Source organism: Gossypium raimondii, chromosome 7, assembly GCF_025698545.1.
Source record: "Gossypium raimondii isolate GPD5lz chromosome 7, ASM2569854v1, whole genome shotgun sequence".
NCBI classification, from domain to species: Eukaryota; Viridiplantae; Streptophyta; class Magnoliopsida; order Malvales; family Malvaceae; genus Gossypium; species Gossypium raimondii.
Window position 1 is genome coordinate 42,586,238 of NC_068571.1, and position 26,766 is coordinate 42,613,003.

The following is a 26,766-nucleotide window of genomic DNA, read 5'->3' on the forward strand; positions in this document are numbered from 1 at the left end:
ATTAAACTAGAGAGAAACCAAAAAGGGTTGTTTTTGTTTGTGTTTGACGAGGCTGAAACAATGAGAATAGGGCTATCAGAGCAAAGAAGAAGGTGAGCAAAATAGAGGAAGCAATAAATTTTGCATTTCCAGTATTGAGAAGATAAGACACTTGTAATGAGAGAAGATTAATGCATATCTTTTTTTTTTTTCAATATTTTTAACAAAGACTAATTTGCTAAATTTTCTAAATTAACAGATATTAAAAAGGTTTTCTTATCATTGTAAAAAAAGAAAATCCCTGACTTCCGAAACGTAGCGTTTTGGTTGTCTTCCCTGATAAAGCGCTCGAAAACAAAGAACGAAACAGTGAAACCGATAAAACTCCCACTCATTTTCTTCACTCGCCGATCAAAACATTTTTTTTTCAAAATTTATATGCAGTTTCCCTTCAATTCCATCTCAAATAAACAAGAAATGCAAGTCTCTCTCCCCATTGTACCCTCCAAAATCCCTTCAATTTTCCCATTCCACCATCCCATTTATCCACCTCATCCACCCCACAAAAGCCTCTCTTTCCAAACCCAAGCCAGCCCCTTTAAATCCCTCAAAACCTCCGGCTATTTATCAACCATCAGCCGTGCTATAGATGAAGAAGAAGAGTACCGTAAAGCCAGAGCTGCTGTCACGAGAAAGGGTATTGAAGTTGAAGGCTACTTCATTGAAGGACTCTCTATTGGTGGCCATGAAACCTGTGTCATAGTCCCTGAATTGAAGTCTGCTTTTGATATCGGGAGGTGCCCTGCTCGTGCTATTCATCAGAATTTTGTTTTCATCACTCATGCTCATCTTGACCACATTGTAAGTTCCATAATTTGGCCAAAAAAGATGGTGTTTTTGTGGTCAAATTTGCTAGAAATTCCATTGCTTGTACTTGAGTTATTTGGAAATCATGTATACTTTCAGTTTATTTGGTTTAGCTCAAATTTTAAGCTCTGGGTATTACTATAATCTCATATGTTGTTTCCTGACTCAGGGTGGGCTGTGCAATGTATGTTGCTCTAGCCATGGTTTGTACAACTTAAAGCATGGGTTATTTGAAAATCATGTATACTTTCTGTTGTTTTGGCTTAGCTTAAAATTTAAGCTCTGGTTATTATTATAATCTCATATGGTGTTGACGGGCTCAAGGTGGGCTGCCAACTATGTTAGTCCAACTCTTCGTATTTCTTGAATGACACATGGATACAAGGAAAAACATTGAAAACCTGGTCATTGTGCTGAATACATACCTGTATGCAACACTCACACCCGAGTCCGAGTAAGATAGGCTGCCAATGTAAGTAGCTAGCTGTGGTTTGTAGCATGAGTTATTTGAAAATTATGTACACTTTTAGGTTAGCTCAAATTCTAAGTTTAAGGCATTACTATAATCTGATGCAGTGTATACTGCCTCGGGGTGGGCTGCCAATGTATGCTGCTAGCTGTGTTCTGTACTACTTAAAGCATGACTTATTTGAATATCATGTGCAATTTCAGTTGTTAAGGTTAGCTCAAAGTTTATGTATTACTATAATCTGATATGGTGTTTACTTGCTCAGGGTGGGCTGCCGATGTATGTGGCTAGCCGTGGTTTGTATAACTTAAAGCCTCCGACGGTATTTGTACCTCCATGTATTAAAGAAGATGTGGAGAAGCTGTTGGATATTCACAGGACAATGGGACAAGTGGAACTAAACCTTGATTTGGTCGCACTTGATGTTGGTATGTTGGTTTCATCACAGTTTTTTTTTTTTTTTTCATGTTGTTCTTGAAGATAACTTTAGGCTTTTTCAGGTGAAACATATGAACTACGGAATGACATTGTTGTCCGACCATTTAGAACTCACCATGTTATACCAAGCCAGGTATGCCTTACTAACTTTTCTTCTTCTTATGTAAAGAGACAATATAGACTATGAAGGTAAAAACTACCATGGAGGCCCCTGCAGTAGTTGGAGTCAAATTGCATTTTGCCCTTTTTATTCATAAAAGGGACAAATTAGTCCCTGTACGTTAGGTCAAAGTACAAACTAGTCCTTTTGTTAAAAAGTTCAGTCATTTTTATTGTTGAAAACTGGTCCCAATACGTTAACATCACGTCACATGTTACTATCTGCTTATTCCATCAGCCGCATTAGTTTTTACATCAGTTTTTAACGGTACAAATAAAAAGGACCAATTTACTTTTTTGAGTTAATGTAGAAGGACAAATTTGCTCATTTTTTGAATAGACAGGGCAAAACGCAATCTAACTCCTACTACAAGGGCCTTCATGGTACTTTTACGAGACTATGAAATAGGCGAAAATGTGAATCCATCTTTGAGTTGTTTGTTAAATGTGCATGAAAATATGAGGCGCCGTAGTTTCTTCCCTTGGTAAAAACATCGATGAAGATGAAGTTATTTGTTTCTTCTTTTCAGGGTTATGTTGTATACTCTGTTAGAAAAAAGCTGAAGAAGCAGTACATTCATCTGAAAGGGAAACAGATCGAGAAATTGAAGAAGTCTGGTGTTGAGGTCTGCGACTTTGATAACATAGAGTGGCTTGATTCCTTAGTTTTAGGCATTTATTTGACTTGAAACATTACTTTGCAGATCACAGACATTGTATTGTCTCCGGAGGTGGCTTTTACAGGAGATACAACAGCAGAATACATGCTTGATCCACGTAATGCGGATGCATTGAGGGCCAAAATTCTCATAACTGAGGTATATAGACCGAATACAAATTTTTTCATCTTCTTTCCCATGTTAGCTGCATGCTGAAAATACTTTTTACAGCATCTGTGGTAATATCACCTGTTTATGTTGGAACTATTCGTATAATCTGAGTAAAAGTACCATTGAGGCCCTTGTACTAAGAGTCAGATTGCATTTTGCCCCCTCAACTCAGAAGATGGGCAAATTAGTCCCTATATATTAGATCAAAAGAGCAAATTGGTCCTCATGTTAAAAATTTCATCCATTTGTACTGTTAAAAACTGCCGTGGCTGACGGAATAACCAGACAGTGACATATGGTGTGCCACGTGTACCTCACACTAATGTACATCAGTTTTTAACAGTAGAATGGATGAAATTTTTAACAAAAGAACCAATTTGCTCTTTGATCTAATATACAATGACTAATTTGCCCATTATTTTAGTAGAGGAGGCAAAATGCAATCCGACTTTTAATATAAGGGCCTCCATGATACTTTTACTGTATAATTTGTGATCTAACTTAGCGTTAAGGACACAGCGCAATGGGATGATATGATGAGACAAGTACCATACTTAACGAAATCCATGAATAAATTGTGATAGGCTCCTGCCTGCATGTGTTTCGCATGCCTTATGACGGTCATAGATGCCAGTAAGGCATCTATTCCTTTCGCATCCCCACTCTGGACCAACATTCACAACTTTCTGCAATTTATAATCTTTGTGTTTCTGGTGTGGAAATATATATTTTACAGGCAACGTTCCTTGATGATGGTTATAGCATTGATCATGCAAGACAACACGGTCATACACATTTATCAGAGGTATGTTTGATCTTTGATTTTATCCGATTCTATTGTTACTACATTATTAATGACTTTTAACGATATACGATTTTAAATTTCAGATCATTGAAAATGTTCAGTGGATCAGGAACAAAGCTGTCTTGTTAACTCATTTCTCTTCCCGCTATAGTATAGAGGTGAGCATTTAATCGAATAACTTGTCTTTGTTCCATTTTCTACATAAATGCTACAATGCGATTGTTCTCTTACATCGGAGGCAGAGGCGGATTGACCTAAAACCTTCCTTGGTGAATAATATTCTGAACCGAGGCTCATTCCATCTCATGGAATGGTAGACAATGCTATATTGTATGTGTAAACATAGATTATGCACATGGTCGAGTAATATTCAGCTCTTTCTTTCCTTCCTTCCTTCCTTTTTCCCGACATAACCGAATGAAATTGTAGCTAATTATTCCTTTCGACATAATGGTCTTACCTGCACTCTCCGCTGTTTAAAATACAGTAGCAGTTCATTTAAATGGTACACATCAGATAAAATCTTTTTGTTAACATGCATGAGGGAATACAAGGTAAAAGTACTATCGAAACTCCTATACTAGGAGTCAAATTGCATTTTGTCTTCTTTACTCAAAAAAATAGGTAAATTTGTCCTTGTACATTCGATCAAAAAGTAAATTGATCTTTTTTATTGAAAGTTTCATTCATTTCTATTATTAAAAACTGGCGTGGCTGACAAAATAACTAGACATACCTCATTCTGATGAACAAGGATCAGATTTTAACAGTAGAAATGGATGGAATTTTTAACAAAATGACTAATTTGTTTTTTTATCTAACAAACAGAGATTAATTTATTCATTTTTTGAACAGAAGAGGCAAAATGTAATTTGACTTATAATACAAGGGTCTTGGCAGTTATACCAACTGTAAGTTATGTATAATGTTTCATTCTTTACATATTTGCAGGACATTCGACAAGCTGTTTCAAAGTTGCAGTCTAAATTATCAGCAAAGGTCGTTCCTCTAACAGAGGGTTTCAAATCAATGCACACATAGTTTGTCTTGTCAGCAGACATGAAAGAATTAGAGGGTAGATGAAATGAGAGGAAAGGAAAAAAAAAAGTGCAATCTTTCCTTTTGATATATATAATGTTACAGAAATCTATTCACATTGTGTGTTGGTTTTAAATTTTGTGGGGTTTGTTTACATTATCAATGTAAGATATCGGAGTTTATTTCACTCGCGAAATACGAATTTTAGCATTTATAACATTTTCTCCATTTTACTAAAATGGCAATGTCAATGTCATTATCTGTGTCTTAGAATCGAAGTTCGAACAATGGCCAAGAAGAAAAAGTTAAGTTCTACTATAAAATGTGACGATTTTTTTTTATTTTAAATTTTGATTAATTTTATAATTTGATTAAATGGTAACAGTTAAATTTTAATCTTGATTAAACAATAATTATTAAATTTTAATTCTGCAATTTTTAAAATCTTATGCGACTAATAATAGATTGTTGTATCTAAAATGTCATGTTACATATTATTAACAAAAAATAAAAAAACAATTAACAAATTTAATGTCAATCCTGCGCTTAAAATTGAAATTTTAAAATTCAAAAAATATAAAAGGTAATAAACATTAAATTGGATTTTACCACTGAAAATGTACAACAATTAAAAGAGTACGGTAATGACTAAATCCAGAACTCGTGTAAAAAAATCAAGGCAATTCAAACAAAGCAACATTCTTCTCTTCGTTTCATGTATTGCTTCGAGACTTTATTTCTCTTGAAGTATCCATGTCAGACCCAATACACAAAAAAAAAAAAAAAACTTTTTAAAAAATCCTACCATACCATACCATCACTCACACCCGAGATCAAGTAACATGTATTTTTTTCTACCCTAAATTACTTGTACATGATTGATCAAGGGAAAAAAAAATTCCTCACTGCTTTACCTCATGGACCTCAACTAAGCTCATTTATGCCAAATTATCAGCCATTAACTGCACTTGGTTGTGAAATGAAGCAAGAAAAACTACTCTCCAAATTTCTTGCCAAATCTTCTCTCCCTATTTTCTGAAGGTGCTTCCTCACATGCATATACACTGTAAAGTTCGGACTTAGACCCTTTTCAATCATCTCCGAAAGCACACTTTGTGCCATAACCGGTTTTCCCTGTTTCCTATAAAGACTAGCCAACAAACTGTAAATCATATTGCTTACCGTCTTATACTTATCACTACAAACAACCACATACTGGTGTGCTTGTTCGTACTGCTGTAACTTGAAGTACCCCTTGATCAAAGCAGCATGTGTCGTCGGTCGAGGTTCGATACCCTTCGATTCCATTTTATTGAGCCAGTCGAATGCCATATCTAATTTACCATGTCTACACAAATTACATATGAATATCTCATAGGTTAATGCATTAGGAGGACAACCATTTTCGACCATGAATTCAAGCAGTTGACAAGCTTTGTCGGTTTGATCGGTTTTTTGTAAACAACCGAGTACATAGTTGAAAATCTGGCAATTTGGTGTAATTCCGGTTCCAGTCATCTCATCGAGAACTCGTTTTGCTTCTTCGAAATGACCTTTACGGCTTCGAGAACGGATCAAAATGCCATAATTTGATAACCGTTTCTCTGTTTTTGTAATCACATATTCAGCCATTTCAAACGAACCTAAAGCACATAACATTTCAATCAAAGCATGGGTACCAGTAACACCACAAGAACCACCAATTTTGTTCAATATTTCCATTGTTTTGCATATAGATTCCTTCATTGCAGCTTGATTAGATACCATAACAGGTAAATAACTAAAAGCCTTTTGATTCAAACAAATCCCATGAATCCTAAAATCATTTAAAAGATTGAATATAGAATCAAAATCATCTGATCTCCCACAATTATCAACAACCAAACTATAAATATCAGAGTCATGACGAAACTCAGGATGGGATTTTCGAATCCAATTGAAGAAACGTAATGCAGGGATTTTCTCGCGATTCAAAATTCGGAAAATTGTGTTCAATAATACCTCGGAAAGACGTATATTCATAGCATCCAATTTGGATTCTAAATCATTAGAACCTCTTCGAATCAAATTGATAATCTCAGAAACTTGCTTTCCACTCGCATTCGTTCTTGAAGAAGCTGAGAAACCGCGAAACCAACTAAAATCGGGTTTATTTAAAAATCTGGAAAATGGGTATTGTGTAGAAGGAAATGGGGAAGACACAGATGAGGAAATGAAAGGGGTTGAAGAATGGGGAGTGGGAATGGTGTGGAGTTCATGGGAACTGAGAATCTGGGTTTGGGGGGTTGAACAGAGGGGAGGGAGTGATTTGGAGGAAAGGGCAAAGAGAAGAGAAGACAGATAGTAATGGGGGCTAGGGAAAAGCTTTTGATTGAGGTGTTTTCTGGAGAGATAATACATCTCCATTTCATTCAATCAATAAATTCCAGGTTTTTCTAGGAGAGGTACAAAGATGAAGGAAGAAGAACCCTAAAGCTTGGCATTTGGCAAATGCAAAGTACTGCTTTGCCTTCAACGCTGTCGTTTTAAGTCCTTGGGGTTTTGTTAAATCACTTTTTCTTTTGTGCAAGTTAGGATCTAAACTTGGCAATTGTTATCAAATTGGAGCCTGAACATTTTTTATCCAATTTAGGCCCTGAACTTAGCTTGTTTCCACATTGGGGCTTGAACTTTTTTTTTTCCAAGTTAATCCTTGAAAACTCTAAAGATCAAGTTCCAATGTGGAAATAATTGCCAAGTTTAGGCCTCGATATAAGAATAATTGTTAAGTTTAGGAACTAAATTGGATAAAATAATTGCGAAGAAGCTTGACAGAGTTCTTGTTAATGTAGCTTGGTTGCGGTTTCTGCCTCATTCACGGGTTGAGTTTGTTGCTCTTGGTTGTTCGGATCATTGTCATTCTATTATCTAGTTGGAGTGGCTTGTGCAATCCTTGCCAAAACCTTTTCGTTTCTTTAATTTTTGGGCTAAGCATGATAGGTTTTTATAGTTTGTTGTTGAATCTTGATAGCCTATTGTGGTAAGTGATCCTATGTTGAAGTTATTTACCAAGCTTAAGAGACTTAAGCCTATCTGGAAGATGCTCAATTCTGAGGCTTTTGGTAATATTTCTACTCGAGTTAAGGCTAAGGCTAAGGAGCTGGAGAGCTTGCAACTTGCGTTGTTGCGGGTTGATCTAGTTATAAATGGTCAAATTGATTAGGTGAGAGCTAACCTTTTCGTTTTGCAAGATGATAAAGCATGTTTTTATCGACAAAAAGCTTGGGTGCAGTAGATCAGGGAGGGGGTGTGATAGCCCGAAATAGGGCCTAAACGAAATAGTGGTTCCGTAACCACAAATTCGAAGTGAAATAGTTTAATTTTATAAAGTTTTATTAATTTCCGATTGATTGAAATATTGTGTGAAAATATGGATAGGAAATTTTAATGATTTAGTGCCTGATTGAATTTTTAGGACTAAATTGAGAAAAATGCAAAGTGTGTCTAATTAGTGATTAAATGACTTAATTGAATTATTGCATGTAATTGGAAGTGTTTATGTGACAATTAGACCATAAATTATTGATATGGACACAAAAGGGTAATTCTAGAAAAAAAAATATCTAAGTAATGGGTCAAGGGCATTTTTGTCCAAATTGAGAAAAAGACAAAATAAAGAGAAAATAAGTGTCCATCTTCTTCAAAATCAGAGTTTGCTTCCAAAAAAAATTCATGTCACCATAGTTAGGGTTCTTGATCTTTCTAAGCTCAATTGTAAGTGATTTCTTGCCCCGTTTTTAATTATTTTCGTATTTTTATGCTTATTGATGCTTGAATTTCATGTTTCTACCATTTAATTTAAATGAAGTTAAAGTTTAAAAATTGACCCATTCATTATATAATTGTAAATTGATTAGTGATGTTAGATAATGAATGTTTGAAGTGTTAATTACAAGATTTACTAGATGAATTTCGATGAAAATGTTGAAAAAGGACTAAATTGTGAAGGATGGTAAAGTGTGCATAAAGTTGTGATTTTGTGAAATTGAGGGTTGTTATGAGCATGAAATATGATTTAGTGAAGTTTGAAATTTAAGAATTTAGTGAATTTTATTTTTTACGAGCTTTGGGACAAAAATGGAATTTTTGAAAAGTTATGGGAAAAAAATGTAAATTTGCCAACATGTTGTGTATGAATTGTATTTGAATGGAATATGATAAAATGTATTAAATTTTGTTAATATAGATCAAGAAAGAAGAAATAGTGGAAGTGATCGGGGAAAAGAAAAAGTTATCGACTAAATTACAAAAATAGTCGTTTTGCATCCGAGGTAAGCTACGTGTAAATAATAGTTATATTTTTATAAATTGTGAATTATATTTGATATGTGAATTAATATTGAATGTGGAAGGAAAATTATTCATGAATTATTTAAGTGATAAAGTGTTTAAAATAAAGTGTTAAGTGTAAATTCCGGTTGAACTTAGGAATAGAAGTGGATACAAGTGACATGTCACTAGAGATCGATGTTACAGATGTTACAGTTGAGTCCCGGTGCTGGGTGATCTAGCATGTGTTGCAGACACTGACGACTTGTGTGAGTAGGCCCGTGGACATTTCCGGTGTTATTGATCGGTGGTAGCTTGGCTACATTTCGGTGGTAACCGGCTACATATCGATGTGGCACTTATGTGCTAAATCTCTACGATCTGTGTATATTCCGAGTGTTCAACGGGATTAATAATGAATTAAAGTGAATATGAAATGAAATGTGTATGCAGGTACGTTTTAAAAGAATGAGCAGATGTGATAAATGTTAGGTGTATGAGTGCATGTGCAAGTGAAATGGGTAAGATTATGCATGTGTAAGTGATTGAAATTGCTAAGAAATGTTTGATTAGTTGTATGAGAGAAATTTCAATTATTAAATGAGTACTTATTGTTTACATGTAACTTACTAAGCTAATTGTAGCTTACACCTTTTTTTCTTTCCTTTGTTTTATAGTGATTTAAGCTTGCTCGAATTTGGGATCGTCGGAGCTCGTATCACACTATCATAACCATCTCGGTATTATGTGTTTTTCAGAATGTTTAAAACTATGGCATGTATAGAGTCTTAATCATTTTGAGTATGTTCATATGATATGGCTAAGATTAGCTATTGAAATGGTTAGTAAAGATTATGTTTTGGTGTTATATATGTGTAAATGGTAGTTAATACAAAGAAGCAGTTTCTTTGACAGCAGCAGTGACCTGAATGTGAAAAATCACCATAAATAGTAGAAATGGAATTAGAGAGTCAATGATATATAGAATTAAATCTTATCAAGTTTATTTTTACATGAAAGAAACGGTATAGGAAACGGAATTTTATATTCTGAGATATTTGAACTTTAGTGTGACAGGGTCAGAATGGTTTTTGAAGTCCCCTGTTCTGACTTTAGAAAATCATTATAAATTGCACAGAAAGAATTATAGGTAATAATTTATATTCCTAGATTCCTTAGTGAGTCTATTTTCAAAATAAATAAATTTTAACCTTATATAAATTCTGTATAATGAGATAATTGATTTTTAGTGCCAAGAGGTCAGAGCTTTCGAGTAGTGAAATAGGGGATACTTCAATGAATAAACTGTACTAATTGGCTATATCAAAAATTATAAAAATTTTATGGTAAGAAGGTATATGAGTCTAGTTTCAGGGAAAATTTACAGATTTAAATATCAAGTTTCGTAGCTCGAGATATAATTAAATTAGTGACAGTCACGCAGATGGATAATTTTGCTATGAACAGTGAATTTAATTTTAAAAGCAAATTTTTATGCTCCGAATTGGTAAGTTAAGTTGGATAACATCTCGTACTCAATTTCGGCGATGGTCTCGGGTAAGGGGTGTTACATTTAGTGGTATCAGAGCTACGGTTTAGTCGATTCTCGGACTAACGTAGCGAGTGTAATAGACTATCTATACATGCCATAATTGAATAATGATAGTGTGACGACTCCTGACATCTTAAAATGTTTTTTTATAGCAATGGATCCTAATCGAGATACAGCTAATGATACTCAAAGTAATGTGCCTGTTGAAAGTCGACCCGAGACTCAGGGTCAAGGAGATGAGGCTAGGGAAGCTTTTCTCCATATGATGAGCAATTGGTATACTGAGTTTGTTAGAACTAATCCTAATGCTCAACCTCCTCCGCCCCCTCCTATTCCTCAAGCTGTTCCCATAGCTCCTCAACAAACTGAAGTGTTAAGATTGTCAAAGCCTCCAGTGGACAAAATTCAAAAGTATGGAGCCGAAGAGTTCCGACCTAATGTAAATGATGATCTTGAAAGAGCAGAGTTCTGGCTTGATAATACCATCAGAGTGTTGGATGAATTATCTTGTACTCCAAAAGAAAGTCTCAAATGTGCTATATCATTGTTGAGGGATTCAACTTATAATTGGTGGAAAACTTTAGTGTTAGTGGTGCCTAAAGAGAAAGTTACATGGGATTTCTTTCAAGAAGAATTCCGAAAGAAGTATGTAAGTTAGCGTTTCATTGATCAAAAGAGAAAAGAGTTTCTTGAATTAAAACTAGGGCGTATGACGGTAGCCGAATATGAACGAGAATTTGTCAAATTAAGCAAGTATGCCCAAGAGTGTGTATCTAATGAAGCTACATTGTGCAAAAGGTTTGAAGATGGATTAAACGAGGATAACCGATTGTTAGTGGGAATCCTTGAAGTTAAAGAGTTAGTGGTACTAGTTGAAAGAGCTATCAAGGCTGAAGAATTGAGCAAAGAGAAAAGAAAGGTGGAAAGTGAAGCAAGAGATGTAAGAAAAAGATCAATGGGCAAGTCATTTCAGTCTCAAGCGAAGAAGTCTAGAGAAATGAATACTCGATCGAATACTTCTAGTGTGAATTTCCAAAGAGATCGAGGAAGACAATATTCAAGTTCTAAAGCTCAAGTGACTTCTATGGCAAGTGTAGGTAGTGTTAAACCTACTAGACCGGAATGTCAACATTGTGGAAAACGACATTTGGGGGAATGTTATTTAATCAGCCGAGCATGTTTTAAATGTGGATCTCAAGATCATTTTGTGAAAGATTGTCCAGAAAGGGAAGAGATAGAAAAGTTTCAGAATGTGAGATCGAGCAGTGTGACTACTAGAGGAAGACCACCGAGAAATGTGGGGATTGGAACTAGTGGTAAAGGTGTAACAAAAGACACTACTGTAAGATCTGAAGCGAGAGCTCCAGCGAGAGCTTATGCCATCCGAGCTAGAGAGGAAGCATATTCCCCTGATGTGATCACTGGTATATTTTCTCTTTACGACACTAATGTTCTTGCATTGATTGATCCTGGTTCTACTCACTCGTATGTATGCATGAATTTAGTGTCTGATAAGAATTTGTGTGTTGAATTGACTGAGTATGTGGTTAAAGTGTCGAATCCTTTAGGCAAACATGTGATAGTTGATAAAATATGCAAAAATTGTTCTTTGATGATACAAGGTCAGTGTTTCCCTGACAACTTAATGTTGTTTCCATTTGATGAATTTGATGTTATTTTGGGAATGGATTGGTTGACATTGCATAAGGCCAAGATAGATTGTAGTCAGAAAATTCTTGAGTTGAAGTGTAGTAGTGATACAGTTCTTCGGGTTGAAACAGATAAGTCAAATGTAATGCCAATTGTGATTTCTGCCATGTCTGCTAAGAAATGTTTGAAAAATGGTTGTGAAGCATATCTTGCTTATGTGTTGAATACAAAAGTGTCTGAAACAAAGATCGAATCAGTGCCAGTGGTATGTGAATATTTAGATATGTTCCCAGAAGAGTTGCCAGGTTTGCCTCTAATTAGAGAAGTAGAGTTTGGTATTGAAGTAATGCCAGGTGCTTCTCCAATATCGATTGCTCCTTACAGAATGGCACCAACCGAATTAAAAGAATTAAAAGTGCAATTATAAGAGTTGACAGATAAAAGATTTGTAAGACCAAGTTACTCTCCGTGGGGTGCTCATGTGCTATTTGTGAAGAAAAAGGATGGGACATTGAGATTGTGTATTGATTATCTTCAACTTAACAAAGTGACAGTGAAGAGTAAGTATCCATTGCCCCGAATAGATGACTTGTTTGATCAGTTAAAGGATGCCACAGTGTTTTCCAAAATTGATTTGAGATTCGGATATTACCAATTAAGAGTTAAAGAGTTAGATGTGCCAAAGACTGCTTTCAGAACCCGGTATGGCCACTATGAGTTTCTTGCAATGCCTTTTGGTCTGACTAATGCTCCAGCTATTTTTATGGATTTGATGAATCGGATTTTTCGGCTCTATTTGGATAAATTTGTGGTGGTGTTTATAGATGATATTCTTATTTATTCCCGAAGTGAAGCTGAGCATGCCGAACATTTAAGAATTGTGCTACAGACTCTGCGAGAAAAGAAATTGTTTGCTAAATTTAGCAAAAGTGAATTTTGGCTCAGTGAAGTTGGATTTTTGGCGCATATTGTCTCGGGAGATGGCATTCGAGTGGATCCAAATAAGATATCGGCAATAGTTGAATGGAAGCCTCCAAGAAATGTATCTGAAGTTAGGAGTTTTCTTGGCTTAGCCGGATATTACTGTCGATTTGTAGAAGGTTTTTCGATGATAGCTTCACCGATAACAAAATTGTTGCAAAAAGATGTTAAGTTCGAATGGACTGAGGAGTGTCAACAAAGTTTTGAGAAATTAAAGAAGTGTTTAACTGAGGCACCAGTGTTAGTGCAACCCGAGTTAGGAAAAGAATTTGTTTTTTATAGTGACGCGTCGTTAAATGGGCTCGGATGTGTATTGATGCAAGAAGGAAAAGTGATAGCGTATGCTTCTCGACAATTAAAAGCGCATGAACGAAATTATCCTACCCATGATTTGGAGTTGGCTGCTATTGTCTTTGCTTTGAAGATTTGGCGTCATTATTTGTATGGTGAGAAATGTCGTGTTTTTACAGATCATAGAAGTTTGAAATATGTTATGACACAAAAAGATCTGAATTTGCGGCAACGAAGATGGTTGGAATTGATGAAAGATTATGAACTTGTGATAGATTATCATCCGGGAAACGCCAATATAGTTGCTGATGCTTTGAGTAGAAAGTCTCTATTTTCTTTGAGAGCTTTGAATACAAGATTAACATTGATTGAAGATGGATCATTGTTTGCAGAGTTAAAAGGTAGACCATTGTTTCTTCAAGAAATTTGTGAGGCTCAAAAAGTGGATAATGAATTGCAAAGAAAAAAGACTCAATGTGCACTGGACGATAATTCTGATTTTCGGGTTGATTCAGATGGATGTTTAAAGTTTCGTGACAGAGTATGTGTTCCAAAAAATGTTGATTTAATTCAAAAAATTTTGCAAGAAGCACATGATAGTTGTTTGGCAGTTCACCCCGGTAGTGTAAAAATGTACAATGATTTGAAGAAATTATATTGGTGGCCGGGTATGAAACGAGATATCTCTGAGTATGTGACAAAGTGTTTAGTGTGCCAACAAGTAAAAGCTGAACACCAAGTACCTTCAGGGTTACTTTAACCTATTATGGTGCCGGAGTGGAAGTGGGATAGAATTACTATGGATTTTGTTTCCGGATTGCCATTGTCACCGAAAAAGAAAGACTCAATTTGGGTGATAGTTGATCGATTGACTAAGTCAGCTCATTTTATTCCTGTACGAATGAGTTTTTCACTTGACAAGTTAGCTGAGTTGTATATTGCTGAGATAGTCCAATTACATGGTATGCCTATGTCTATTATATCTGATAGAGATCCACGGTTGACTTCAAGGTTTTGGAAGAAATTACAAAAGGCATTGGGTACTAAATTGAATTTTAGTACAGCATTCCACCCCCAAACCGATGGACAGTCTGAAAGAGTAATTTAAATACTCGAAGACATGTTGAGATGTTGTGTATTGGAATTTGAAGGTAATTGGGAAAGATATTTACCTTTGGTGGAATTTGCATATAATAATAGTTATCAATAGAGCAAAAAAATGACACCTTATGAAGCGTTGTATGGACAAAAGTGTCGGACTCCATTATATTGGACTGAACTTAATGAAAATCAGTTACATGGAGTTGATTTGGTAAAAGAAACCGAAGAAAAAGTGAAGATAATTTGTGATTGTTTGAAAGTTGCATCGGATCGACAGAAGTCGTATGCGGACTTGAAAAGAAAAGAGATTGAGTTTCAAGTGGGTGATAAAGTATTTTTGAAAGTGTCTCCATGAAAGAAAATGTTGAGATTTGGCCGTAAAGGTAAATTAAGTCCAAGATTTATTGGTCCGTATGAAGTGATAGAAAGAGTTGGTCCAGTGGCTTATCGATTGTCTTTACCACCGGAATTAGAAAGAATTCATAATGTGTTTCATGTTTCTATGTTGGGGCGATATCGATCAGACCCATCGCATGTGATTTCACCGATTGAAGTGGAAATTCGATCGGATATGACATACGAAGAAGAGCCGATTCGAATCTTGGCACGAAAAGTAAAACAATTGAGAAACAAAGAAATTGCTTTAGTGAAAGTGTTATGGCAACAACATGGACTGAAAGAGGCAACATGGGAAACTGGGGAGGCTATGAGGAAACAATATCCCAACTTATTCACTGGTAAGATTTTCGGGGACGAAAATCCCTAAGGGGGGAGAATTGTGATAGCCCGAAATAGGGCCTAATCGGAATAGTAGTTTTGTAACCACAAATCTGAAGTGAAATAGTTTAATTTTATAAAGTTTTATTAATTTCCGATTGATTGAAATATTGTGTGAAAATATGGATAGGAAATTTTAATGATTTAGTGCCTGATTGAATTTTTAGGACTAAATTGAGAAAAATGCAAAGTGTGTCTAATTAGTGATTAAATGACTTAATTGAATTATTGCATGTAATTGGAAGTGTTTATGTGGCAACTAGACCATAAATTATTGATATGGACACAAAAGGGTAATTCTAGAAAAAAAAATATCTAAGTAATGGGTCAAGGGCATTTTTGTCTAAATTGAGAAAAAGACAAAATAAAGAGAAAATAAGAGTCCATCTTCTTCAAAATCAGAGTTTGCTGCCAAAAAACATTCATGTCACCATAGTTAGGGTTCTTGATCTTTCTAAGCTCAATTGTAAGTGATTTCTTGCCCCGTTTTTAATTATTTTCGTATTTTTATGCTTATTGATGCTTGAATTTCATGTTTCTACCATTTAATTTAAATGAAGTTAAAGTTTAAAAATTGACCCATTCATGATATAATTGTAAATTGATTAGTGATGTTAGATAATGAATGTTTGAAGTGTTAATTACAAGATTTACTAGATGAATTTCGATGAAAATGTTGAAAAAGGACTAAATTGTGAAGGATGGTAAAGTGTGCATAAAGTTGTGATTTTGTGAAATTTAGGGCTGTTATGAGTATGAAATATGATTTAGTGAAGTTTGAAATATAAGAATTTAGTGAATTTTATTTTTACGAGCTTTGGGACAAAAATGGAATTTTTGAAAAGTTATGGGAAAAAAATGTAAATTTGCCAACATGTTGTGTATGAATTGTATTTGAATGGAATATGATAAAATGTATTAAATTGTGTTAATATAGATCAAGAAAGAAGAAATAGTGGAAGTGATCGGGGAAAAGAGAAAGTTATCGACTAAATTACAAAAATAGTCGTTTTGCATCCGAGGTAAGTTACGTGTAAATAATAGTTATATTTTATAAATTGTGAATTATATTTGACATGTGAATTAATATTGAATGTGGAAGGAAAATTATTCATGAATTATTTAAGTGATAAAGTGTTTAAAATAAAGTGTTAAGTGTAAATTCCGGTTGAACTTAGGAATAGAAGTGGATACAAGTGACATGTCACTAGAGATCGGTACATTCTGATGTTACTGATGAGTCTCGGGTGCTGGGTGATCTAGCATGTGTTGCAGACACTGACAGCTTGTGTGAGCAGGCCGTGGACATTTCGGTGTTATTGATCGGTGGTAGCTTGGCTACATTTCATGGTAACCGGCTACATAACAATGGTAGCTTCGGCTACATATCAGTGTGGCACTTATGTGCTAAATCTCTACGTATCTGTGTATATTCCGAGTGTTCAACGAGATTAATAATGAATTAAAGTGAATATGAAATGAAATGTGTATGCAGGTACGTTTTAAAAAAATGAGCAGATGTGATAAATGTTAGGTGTATGAGTGCATGTGCGAGTGAAATGGGTAAGATTATGCATGTGTAAGTGATTGAAATTGCTAAGAAATGTTTGATTAGTTGTATGAGAGAAATGTCAATTATTAAATGAGTACTTATTGTTTACATGTAACTTACTAAGCTAATTGTAGCTTACACCTTTCTTTCTTTCCTTTGTTTTATAGTGATTTAAGCTTGCTCGAATTTGGGATCGTCGGAGCGCGTATCACACTATCATAACCATCTCGGTATTATGTGTTTTTCAGAATGTTTAAAACTATGGCATGTATAGAGTCTTAATCATTTTGAGTATGTTCATATGATATGGCTAAGATTAGCTATTGAAATGGTTAGTAAAGATTATGTTTTGGTGTTATATATGTGTAAATGGTAGTTAATACAAAGAAGCAGTTTCTTTGACAGCAGCAGTGACCTGAATGTGAAAAATCACCATAAATAGTAGAAATGGAATTAGAGAGTGAATGATATATAGAATTAAAGCTTATCAAGTCTATTTTTACATGAAAGAAACGGTATAGGAAAAGGAATTTTATATTCTGAGATATTTGAACTTTAGTGTGATAGGGTCAAAATAGTTTTTGAAGTCTCATGTTCGACTTTAGAAAATCATTATAAATTTCACAGAAATAATTATAGGTAATAATTTATATGTCTAGATTCCATAGTGAGTCTATTTTCAAAATAAATAAATTTTAACCTTATATGAATTCTGTAGAATGAGATGATTGATTTTTAGTTCCAAGAGATCAGAAATGTCGAGTAGTGAAACAGGGGATACTTCAATGAATAAACTGTACTAATTGGCTTACTAAAAATCCTAAAAATTTTATGGTAAGAAGGTATATGAGTCTAGTTTTAGGGAAAATTTACGGATTTAAATTTCTAGTTTTGTAACTCAAGATATAATTAAATTAGTGACAGTCGTGCAGATGGACAGTTTTGCTGTGAATAGTGAATTTAATTTTAAAAGCAAATTTTTATGCTTCGAATTGGTAAGTTAAGTCGGATAACATCTCGTACTCGATTCCGGTGATGGTCTCGGGTAAGGGGTGTTACAGGGGGATCAAAACATTCAATTTTTTTCATAGTATTGTTGCAATTAAGAGGAATAAGCACACTATTACTTCTCTTTTTGATGCAACTGGTAATCGGTTGGAATCTTTTGATCAAATTACTGTAGAGTTTTTGGTGTTTTATCATAATCTTCTCGGTGCAGTTGATTCTAATGTTGTTGAGTGTCCAGATTTTTTGCTTCAAGAGTTACTACCTAAATTGTCTAATGATGCTCATCTTGTGTTGACTAGCCCTATTACCAATGAGGAGATAAAGACAACTATTTTTGGGCAGGGGAATGAGAAAGCCCCTGGTCCCGACGGTTTCACAGCTTTCTTCTACAAATCTGCATGGGGTATAGTGAAGCCTAGTTTTCTTGAGGTTGTTCAGTATTTTTTTGCATCTTTCACTTTCTTGGCTACCTTTAATGCTACTTCATTTTCCTTGGTTCCCAAGTGTGATAATCCTAGTTATGTAAATGATTTTTGGCCTATTTCTTGTTGCAACTTAGTTTATAAATGCATAACCAAGGTTTTGGTTAATAGATTGACTCATTTTCTGCCTGCTTTGATTTCTAATAATCAGAGTGCCTTTGTTAGAGGGCGTAGTATCACTGATAATACTATGTTGGCTCATGAGCTAATGCGAGGGTATGGTAGAAGACATATTTCTCCTAGATGTGCCTTGAAGGTTGATCGTCAAAAGGCGTTTGATTCTTTGCACTGGGGCTTTTTGCTTTAAGTACTTAAAGCTCAAGGGTTCCTTAAAAAATTCTTGAAGTGGATTGAAGTTTGCTTAACTAACCCTCGATTATTTATCTCCCTTAATGGAAGCCTTGTGGGGTTCTTTCGAGGGAGGAGAGATATTAGGCAAGGAGATCCTCTTTCTCCTTACCTCTTTGTGCTTGCAATGGATGTGTTATTCAGACTATTGGATGTTGCTACCATAAATGCTCTCTTCAAGTATCATCCTAAGTGTCTTCGAGTGCGGTTGACTTATCTCATATTTGCCGATGATCTTTTTATTTTTTCTAAGGGTACTACTTATTCGATGGCTAGTATTTATTGTGTTATTCGACAGTTTTACTTGCTTTCTGGGTTGCAACTCAACACTTCCAAAAGTGAATTGTTTGTTGCTGGGGTGCCTCAAGAGGAGTTGGCTTTCATAACTACTTGCACAGGGTTTAAAGTTGGTAGGCTGCCAATGAGGTACCTTGGTGTTCCTTTTGTTTCTTGAAAGTTGTCTCAGTTTGACTGTACTGCTTTAACCAATAGGATTCTGGACAGGATTCAAGGGTGGTTTACTAAGCACTTGAGTTATACTGGTAAACTGCAACTCATTAAGGCTGTGATCTTTAGCATGTAAGCCTATTAGAATCATCAATTTCTAATGCCTAAGTGTTCTTAAGAAGGTTTGTCAATTTTGTCTTAGCTTTTTTTGGAAAGGGAAGGTTGGCTCGGGTCGAGGGACTCGTGTTTGTTGGAAGGTGATTTATTTACCTAAATCTGAGGGGGGCTTGAGACTAAAAAATGCGGTAGAATGGAATCAAACTTGTATTTTGTAGCTTATTCGTGCCTTGCTTGCAGGAAAGGGGTCTCTTTGGATCGCTTGGGTTAGTGAATATGTGTTAAAGGGTAAGAGTTTTCTAGATGTGACTCTACTTCAATGAGTAGCTGGAATTGGCGAAGGATGCTTAAGTTGAAGCCTTTGGTTGCTGTCATTTCTTAACAGTTTGCTAATGCCGGAGGCAATTAGAACTCGTGGTATGAAGGTGGAATGACATTGTTTGTGTAACACCCCTAACTCACATCTATTACCGGAATAGGGTTTTAGAGCATTACCGATCAAACATACATAATTTCAAAACACAATCTAACACATCCAAAACATGTCATAACAATCATCCTAGGTTCCTAACCAATATACCCTCATAGGTACCACAATTATATCAATAAAAAATATCAATAGAACATCATTCAAATCCAACTTGTAAACATGCCAAATTTAACCTATTTTACCTAAATCATGTTCATTTTAGCATTAACTTAAAATATGCCATAATATGACCTCAAACATAAACACATATTATATGTATATAACCAACCAATATTAAACTTATAATCCCATTTACTTTACAATCAACCCACAAAAAAATTATTATTTAGACACCCTAGGTACATGCCGACACAAAAGGATAAAATATCACCACGTTTGAGTTCGGGACCGTTGTTGGATGCTGAATCGGCGATCCAAATTAAGTACCTAACTTGCGCACGGAAAACAAAACCGTACACTGAGTATAACTCAGTGGTATTTCTATAATCCAAATATTTAAAGATAAAACAATATAATATGTATAATAAAATGTTAAGCACAATTGAACATTTAAAACTATACAATACTCAATTTTCATCACTTGCTATAGGAATAGCTTTTCACAATTTAACTCACATTTCATTTATACAATTGCTTTATTCATTTCACACTCAATTCACTATTTCATTTCTATTTCTCATACCATACCATTTCAATATCAATTATAGAACTTATTTATTCATTTACCCCTATTAACACGACTCAAACTCGGACGGATACACGGATTCCAACCAAAACGCACCAGTTTGGCACTCAATGCCTCATTGGATAATTTGAAGTAGTAAATTGACACCCAGTGTCTCTTCGGCTAAACCGAAGTAAATTGGCACCCAGTGCCTCATCGAATATATCCGAAGTAATAATTTGACACCCAATGTCTCATCGACTCGAAGTCGAAGAAATCCCTGAACTTTTCCAATCCTATGGCATGCCATCTATATCCGACTCAGTCCGACACAGTTAATAGGGTTTCAATTCACTTTTCAAATACAACCAACATTCATTTCAATTCAAATAATCAATATATTCGATATATATACCATTTCAATCAATATAAATACAATAAATTTATCACATACTAAATCAATCCATTTCAATTGCAAAACACAATAATTCTCACCTCAACACTTAACCATATACATTAAATTGAATTAGAACAAGTAACAACTAAATTCGGATTATAGAAATCTAACCGAAAATTTCGACCTATTCCTCGTCGGCTTTATCTTTTTCCTTTTTAGTCGAGGGTTCTGGTACGACATTAGCTACGGAATTCAAACAATTAAAATTCATCAATACCATACAATATTCAATTTCATATTGAATATTAAATTCTTACTCAATATTTGTCTAAATTCCAATTTAGTCCCTAAACTGAGACTAACTTTATTTCTTTACAATTAATCTTATATTTTCATACAAATTCCACTTTCAACTAAATTTAACTCCTAATTTTACTTAAATCCCTAAATTTTGAAATTTTAACAATTTAGTCTCTATTACTCAAAATTTACAATTTATTCTACAATTCAATCCTTTTCATTTCTAACTTAAAATCTATCAATTTAATCTCTAATACTAAAATTACTGAACAAAGACATCACTAAAAAACTTAATAATTTCTAAAATTTTGACATGGGTCGGATAGTATTTAATACCGGGATTCCAAAAAAATAAAAATTACAAGAAAATGGACTAAATTGACTAACCAATTGAGCTTGGAACTTTGAAACCTTAATTTTTCCTTCCTTCTTTCTTTTCTTTCTTTTTCTCTGTGTTTGGTTTGCCTTTCTCTGTTTCTTTCTTTCTTTTTCTATTTCTTTTTTCTTTTTATTTATTTGTTTTATTATAATAATATAATATATTATTATATAATAATATAATCTTACGCCACCTCATTTAATGCCAATGGCATAATTATTCTTTAGTCCCTTTAATTTTTCTTTAATCTATAATTCAACTTTCACCCTTTATGCAATTTAGTCATTTTACCTAATTACTATTTATTCATGCAAATTCACCTAACCAAAACCTAATTAACCACACAACTAACTTCGTAAATAATATTTCTAATAAATATTTACGAGTTTAATTTACAAAAACGGAGTCTCGAAAATGCATTTTCTGACATTCGTGACTATCAGGTTGTTACAATTCTTCCCCCTCAATAAATTTTGTCCCCGGAATTTACCTGAAAAAAGGTGGGGTACTCGGATCTCATAGTTTCTTCTGGTTCCCAAGTCGCTTCCTCGACACTATGACTGCACCACAACACTTTCACTAACGGAACTCACTTATTACGCAACTCTTCCACCTCATGTGCTAAAATTTCAACTGGTTTTTCTTCATATGAAAAATCAGGTTGAATTTCAATATCCTCTGTTGAAATAACATGAGATGGATCCGATCGATATCTTCTAAGCATTGAAACGTGAAAAACATCATGTATTTTCTGTAATTCAACAGGCAAAGCTAAACGATATGCAACTAGTCCCACTCTTTCTATTATCTTATACGGTCCAATAAAACGAGGACTTAGTTTTCCTTTTCGGCCAAATCTCAAAATTTTCTTCTAAGGCGAAACTTTAAGAAATACTTTATCGCCAATAGAATATTCAATATCTCGACGTTTCAAATCTGCATATGATTTTTGTCTGTCAAAAGCTATCTTCAATCTATCTCGAATTTTCTTAACAATGTCTTCCGTTTCTTGGATCAATTCCGGCATGATCATTTTTCTTTCACTCAATTTCATCCAACAAATAGGTGATCGACATCTACGACCATACAAAGCTTCATATGGAGCCATTTGAATACCTGATTGAAAACTATTATTGTATGCAAATTCAGCTAAAGGTAAGTAACGCTCCCAACCTGATCCAAAATTAATAACACAAGCATGAAGCATATCTTCTAAAATCTGAATAACTCGCTCAGATTGTCCATCAATTTGTGAGTGAAAAGATGTATTAAAATTAAGTCGCGTACCAAGAGATTTAGGCAACTGTTTCCAAAATCTCGAAGTAAACCGCAGATCCCGATAAAAAATTATCGACATAGGGACATCTTGCAATCTCACAATTTATTGAATATAAACTTTAGCAAGCTTTTGAAGTGACCAATCAGTCCTGACTGCAATAAAATGAACTAATTTCGTAAGTCGATCAACAATCACCCAAATAGCATTTTTCTTACTTGCCGATAAAGGTAACCCTGTTACAAAATCCATCGTGATACAATTCCATTTCCATTCAGGAATAGTAATAGGCTGAAGTAATCCGGTGGAAACCTGATGTTCTGCCTTAACTCGCCGACAAGTTAAATATTTAGCCACATATTCAACCACATTTCTTTTCATTCCTGGCCACCAATAAGATTCTAGTAGATCGCGATACATTTTCGTTCCTCCAGGATGCAAAGCAAAAAGACTATCATGAGCTTCACGAAATATCAACTCTTTCAATTTAGAAACATCTGAAACACAGATTCGGTTATAAAATCTCAAGCAACCATAATCATCAATGCTGAAATTTTCTAATATACCATTCTGAACCATTTCTCTTTTCTTCGCCAACTTGTCATCTTCTAACTACGCTAACTTGATCCGATCAAACATCACCGGTTTGATTTTTAATTTAGCTAATAAGCTTCCATTGTCATTGATACTAAGCTGAGCAAACATTACTTGTAATTCAATCACTACTTTTCTACTCAACGCATCAACTGCAACATTAGCTTTACCAGGGTAATAATTAATAACACAATCAAAATCATTCAGAAGCTCTATCCAACGACGCTGTCTCAAATTCAACTCCTTTTGAGATAGAAGGTATTTGAGGCTTTTATGATCGGTATAAATATAACAATTTTCACCGTACAAGTAGTGTCTCTAGATCTTTAGAGCAAAAATAACAACAGCTAGATCTAAATCGTGCTTTGAATAATTACATTCATACCTTTTTAGTTGACGAGAAGTATAAGCAATCATTTTCCCGTCTTGCATCAAAACACAACCAATACCGCTCAAGGAAGCATCCCTATAAACAACAAAATCTTTTCCCGATTGTGGTAAAGTCAAAATCGGCACTTCAGTCAACGTCTGCTTCAATTTCTCAAAACTTTCTTAACATTGATCATCCCAGACGAACTGAACATTCTTATGTAACAATTTTGTCATCGGCAAGGCTATCTTCAAAAATTCATTTACAAATCTTCTGTAAAAACCAGCTAGCCTAAGAAAACTACGAACCTCTGACACATTCCTCGGTGCTTTCCACTTTACAATTGCCTCGATCTTTTTCAGATCAACTCTAATTTTATTTGCTAAGATAACATGACCCAAAAATACAACATCTGATAACCAGAATTCACACTTACTAAGTTTCCCATATAACTGTTTCTATCATAACACTTGCAAAACAGTCCTGAGGTGTTGTTCATGCTCGGATTCAGATTTCGAATAGACTAGAATATCATCAATAAAAACCACCATAAATTGATCCAAATACGATTGAAAAATACGATTCATAAGGTCCATAAATATTTACGGAGCATTTGTCAATCCAAAAGGCATCACTAAAATTTCATAATGACCATACCATGTTTGAAATGTCGTCTTCAGTACATCACTTTCTTTCACTTTCAACTGATAATAACCCGATCTCAAATCAATATTTGAAAAGACAGAAGCTCCTTTTAATTGATCAAATAAATCATCAATATGGGGTGTAGGATATCGATTCTTAATCGTTAACTTATTCAATTACCGATAATCGTACAAAGTCGCATCAAACCATATTTCTTTTTGACAAAAAGCACTGGAACTCCCCAATGCGATACACTAGGGCGTATAAAACCATGATCCAATAAGTCTTGCAGTTGTACTTTTAATTCTTTCAACTTCGTAGGTGACATACGATAAGGTGCATTGACACTAGAGCCATACCAGAAAATACTCCAATTGCAAACTCAACCTCCCGATCTGGTGGTAATCCTGGTAATTCCTCGAGAAACACATTAGGGAATTCACAAACAGTTCAAATTTTACTGCACTGACTATTAGCAGAATTCGAATTAATAACATAGGCTAGAAAAGCTTCACAACTTTGATGAAGAAGTTTATTAGCTCAAATTGCTGAAATGATATGAGTTGAACCACTTGTTCGAATACCATTCTCCTCAATCTTATCACCACTTTCACTTTGAACAACAAACTTTTTTTACAACAATCTAGAATCACCCCGTGCTCCGTAAGCCAATCCATACCCAAAATCATATCAAAATCACCAAACGACATTATCAACAAATCAATAGGGAATGTCATATTCTGTATCATTAACGGACATCTCCTACACACCTGATCCACTAACAAAGATTATCTTAATGGACTAGACACCACTATCGATACTCTGGACATCTAAGATTTTAAACTTTCCTACTCAACCAATTTAGTATTAACATATGAATGTGAAGATCCCGGATCTATCAAAGCATAAACACATTTTGAATATAATAAAAATATACATGTCACCACGTCATTAGCATCACCATCCTCACGAGTCCGCACAACATAAGCTTGAGCTGGAGTTCTGGCCTCTGACTGTTGAGGAACAACATCATTTCCCTTCCTAGCACCACCTCTCGAAAATGAACCACTTCGACTCGACCCACGACCTCTAGAAGCAGACATATATCTCTGAGAAGTAACAGGTGTAGTATTCTCATTCTTCAGACAATCTCTAACAAAATGTTCTATAGATCCATAGCGAAAACATCCCCGAGTTAATTTCCAGCATTCACCACGGTACTTTTTCCCACAATTCTCACAATTCGAAATATCAGTATCCCTGGATGAACCTCACACACTGCCCGTAGATACAGTCAGTTTTCTATCACGATTTCTTTTAGTTCTCTCTGACTTAAAATTTGACCTCCAGCTACCACGAAATTCTTTTAATCTTTTCGATTGCGAATTTGAACTTGCAACTCCAGGACGCTTTCTAATAGTATGAGTATTCTCAGTCTTTTATCAAAACCCAAAACTTGTTCTACCATTCTTGCCTGTTCCACCAAATCTGCAAATTCAGTAATTTTGTGCGATACTAACTGTACTCATAACTCATCACGTAACGCACGCAGAAATTGCTTGCAACTGTCAATTTCAGTCGGCACAAATTTAGCAACATACTTACTAAGTCTCGAAAACTCTCGTTCATAATCAACCACAAACATTTCACCTTGTTTTAGCATCAACAACTCTTATTTTTTGTCTTCAATATACAATTCACCCACATAATTCTTTTGAAATTATTTTTGGAAAAATTCTCAATTTACTTGATCTGCGGATACATGACGTGTCACTGACTGCCACCAGGTATATGCTTCTCATTGCAGTAGAGAAACAACACATATTAAGCTTTCACGTGGGTTGCATTCAAGTTGTTGCAAGATATGTTTAGTAGATTCAATCCAAATTTTAGCTGCAGAAGGATCAACTCCTTTCAATCCCAAAAATTCAGTTGCACCATATTTACACAATTCTTTTATGGGAGCTCGACGAACAGTAGGGGTAGATGTCCTAGCGGATGTAATTCCTGCCACTTGCTGAAGAGCATCAGCAATAGCTCTAAGTAACTGTGAATCATCTCTTTCCTCTATATTACCTCGTTCAACATTAGGTTGTTGAGTACTAACTGGATTAACACTCGGTGTTGTCGATTTGGTTTTATCTAATTCATTAGAAACATCATCTCCAATATACATTTCTTGATCAACATCATCATTATAATCATCCGACATTTTCAACTATAAAACAAAAACAAATATATATCAGCATCCAAATCCCGACTCAATTCGTCTCAATTATGGCATGTACCCCTAGACTCAATTCTGAGCTCGATTTAGTTCGAGAATTAGTTAAACCTGTAAAGCTCTAATACCACTAAATTGTAACACCCCTAACCCACATTCATAGCCGAAATAGGGTTTTAAAGCATTACCGATTAAACATACATAATTTCAAAACACAATCTAACGCAT

At 34.7% G+C, this 26,766-nt stretch overlaps 3 protein-coding genes across 3 annotated transcripts; 1 reads left to right on the top strand and 2 right to left on the bottom strand.

Annotated features, from left to right (window-relative positions):
• Nucleotides 1–287: 287 nt before the first annotated feature.
• LOC105790054 (tRNase Z TRZ2, chloroplastic) lies at nucleotides 288–4,824 on the top strand. The gene is made up of 8 exons (XM_012617453.2): nucleotides 288–840; nucleotides 1,581–1,743; nucleotides 1,816–1,886; nucleotides 2,443–2,538; nucleotides 2,617–2,730; nucleotides 3,479–3,547; nucleotides 3,631–3,705; nucleotides 4,499–4,824. Exons 1-8 carry the CDS (start codon nucleotides 418–420, stop codon nucleotides 4,586–4,588), a joined length of 1,101 nt encoding a protein of 366 aa, XP_012472907.1. The 5' UTR covers nucleotides 288–417; the 3' UTR covers nucleotides 4,589–4,824.
• Nucleotides 4,825–5,536: 712 nt separating this feature from the next.
• On the bottom strand, nucleotides 5,537–6,991 carry LOC105790046 (pentatricopeptide repeat-containing protein At4g20090). Its single transcript, XM_012617442.2, has one exon. The coding sequence runs from the start codon at nucleotides 6,989–6,991 to the stop codon at nucleotides 5,537–5,539; it is 1,455 nt and encodes a 484-aa protein (XP_012472896.1).
• A 15,027-nt stretch (nucleotides 6,992–22,018) lies between these two features.
• On the bottom strand, nucleotides 22,019–23,284 carry LOC105761633 (uncharacterized). Its single transcript, XM_012579500.1, has 3 exons — nucleotides 22,924–23,284; nucleotides 22,325–22,602; nucleotides 22,019–22,180 (listed from the first exon to the last, which is right to left on the bottom strand). Exons 1-3 carry the CDS (start codon nucleotides 23,282–23,284, stop codon nucleotides 22,019–22,021), a joined length of 801 nt encoding a protein of 266 aa, XP_012434954.1.
• Nucleotides 23,285–26,766: the final 3,482 nt, after the last annotated feature.